The 2,648-nt window shown below is 45.7% G+C and overlaps 1 protein-coding gene across 1 annotated transcript; it reads left to right on the top strand.

Moving 5' to 3' along the window:
- Positions 1-401: 401 nt before the first annotated feature.
- LOC308284351 (kelch domain-containing protein 3-like) lies at positions 402-1,640 on the top strand (the record flags this gene model as incomplete). The annotated part of the gene is made up of 1 exon (XM_080724940.1): positions 402-1,640. One exon carries the CDS (start codon positions 402-404, stop codon positions 1,638-1,640), a length of 1,239 nt encoding a protein of 412 aa, XP_080581066.1.
- Positions 1,641-2,648: the final 1,008 nt, after the last annotated feature.

The raw sequence follows: 2,648 nt of genomic DNA, 5'->3' as shown, positions 1-2,648 counted from the left end.
TGATGGTCCAGCTTAGTCCTCAAGTATGGAGCTGTTCTGTTCCAGAGTGGCTGGAAGGACATTCTGCCTGATGTGTCCTGGAGAGGTTCATGTATGTTTATGGAACATGGAATCAGGAGGACTCTGATGCAGACATATGTAATGGTGAATATATTTCACACAACATGGAGTTGGAAACTGTCAAAAAGGCACAGACTAAAAGTGAAGCCAAGAGTGCCATACTAGCACGCCATATTAGGGCATCAGCTTCCCTGATTGGCCAAGCTTCACGTGATCCCATACATACCATATAAAGTGTCATAGCTCACCAAATCCCTCAAACTGTTCCAGGTGCCACAGAACTCTGTTGCAAGTGAACCTCTATCACTTTACCTCAATCCACAGCAGTGCTGCTCAGTGAGATGCTTAAACAGGTGTGTGTCAGAGGGGGACCGAGGACCTTCTCCCATGCAGCCGTTGCTGTGGGGAACAAGGTGTACTCCTTCGGCAGGATGGAGAGATATGGTGCATATCCCCAAGGACCGATGGACACGCACGTCTTGCACACTGACAAAGAGCCTTTCCAATGGGAGACGTTGCCCCACCGTGACCATGAGCTGGTTGTTCCCTCGAGGATCTTTCACAAGGCTGTGGCCGTAGGAAACACCATCTACATGTGGGGGGGCGAGGAAACATCAAGTAACGTGTACTGCACCCAGCTGTGGGAGTTTGATGTCAAAAATCACACTTGGCACAAGCCAGAGGTTTTTGGGACTGATCCATTGTGGCTGGAAGGCAATTCTGCCTGTGTCCTGGGGAAGTTCATGTATGTTTATGGATATTGTTATCAGGATAATTGTCAGGATATCGAGTCTGATGACTATCTAGATGAGCCTGCAAAAATCTACAAGATCTACAAGTTGGACACTGACACAAAGGAGTGGACTGAGGAGTGTTCCAAAGTGGACTGTCGTCGAGTTGTTTGGAGTCGACACTCTTCCACCATCATCGGGAAAAAGATGTATGTATTTGGGGGCGATGCAGGGGACGACTACGGAAAATATGGATGTTGCTACAAAATCAGAATATTTGACACAGAGACCAAACAATGGCAGGACGTTAAAGAACGTAGCAATGCTCCCACAGGACGTGCAGAACATTCAGCCTTCGCCCACAACGGAGAGCTGTACATATTTGGTGGCCAGACCTACGGCAGACCCCTGACGATGTGTGTCTTCAATGACCTGTGGAAGTTCAATCCAGAGAGCGGCTTCTGGACGAAGATCAAGCTAGTCGGAGGCCCACTAGTGGGAGGCCCACCAAGGAGAGAGGGGATGTGCTGTTGCATGGTGGGAGATCGTTTGATCTTCTTTGGAGGAGTTTTAGATGAGAAGATGATGATAAAATGGTTACCAGTCGACGATGATGGTGACACCCTGTATGTCTTAGAACGTGAACATCTTGACATCATCGCCACACAATCTAGTCCAGCAAGATCCTGGGAAGGCGTCATCACATCTCCACCCATGGGCTTCATGAATGTCTCCACCCTGCCAACAGAGCCCAGCACAGCACCTCCCGACTCTATGGACATCCACTACCCCGTCCCCTACGCTCTCCTCCTTTGTTTTGCCTTGAGGATTCTACTCTGTAGAACCTGACACTCCTTGCAACTTAAGAAACATCAGGTAACGTGTGCTGCACCCAGCTGTGGGAATTTGAGGTGTCTAAAAGCGCCAAATTGTGCACAGATGTATCCCAGGGCATGCTCTATTGATTTAGCTAGGGCGCCCGAGTTTGCGACCTTCGGGGTCGCCACAGCGGCCAAATCAAGTTGGGTTGACTTTCTATACAGGAGGAAAAAGAAAAAAAAAATATATAGGGTCTAACTAGGGGTTTGTCATGATGCTGATTCCATTGCAAGCAATTGTTTTGCACAAAAAGCATTCCTTGGGCTATAAATGGCCCCAGAAAACGATGGTTTAGTGATGAAAAGTAATGAGTCCTCACTTTTCGCAGTTTTGTGGGCGTTTTCTGGGGCCATTTGTAGCCCAAGGGATGTTCTTTTTTTTGTGCAAAACAAATGCTTGCAATGGATTCAGCATCATGACAAACCCCTAGTTAGACCCCTCACATCCTACTTAAATAGTATACCCAGAAAAAAAAAGTTTTTCTGGGTATTTTCCTCCTGTATAAAAAGTCGATGGTGTGCGGGTACATAGGACCCGCACACCATCTTCAACTTGCCAAAAAAACAATTTGTATTTAATACAACGTTTCGGTCAAAGACCTTCTTCAGGCATCTGATGAAGCACTTTGTCAGCTTCTGTTGACCCCCGCCTACGCACCCATCGCTATGCTTTGTGTGCATAAGACTCTGTTGCCTAGTATTTTCTTATCAAAATGTCGATAAAAGGGGGTACTTGGATTCAGCAATCAGGAAAAGCTCAAAAGGTTTGAGAACCACTGAATTAGATCAATAAGGTGTTAATGTATAATGCATTTTGTAAATGTGTGATTTGTGATGGCTATAGTGGGTTCATGTTAACAGATTTATTATAAAGATACAATCACTAGCTAAAAGGAACAGTACGTTTTCTCATACACTACATATCTGTGCATGTTTGAAATTATTAGAAAATACTGACATAAAAGTCCAGTTTTTATGT

Source organism: Nannobrachium achirus, assembly GCF_963921795.1.
Source record: "Nannobrachium achirus genome assembly, chromosome: 4".
NCBI classification, from domain to species: domain Eukaryota; kingdom Metazoa; phylum Chordata; class Actinopteri; order Myctophiformes; family Myctophidae; genus Nannobrachium; species Nannobrachium achirus.
The sequence above is the reverse complement of the archived record's forward strand: the minus strand, read 5'-3'. Positions and strand labels throughout refer to the sequence as shown.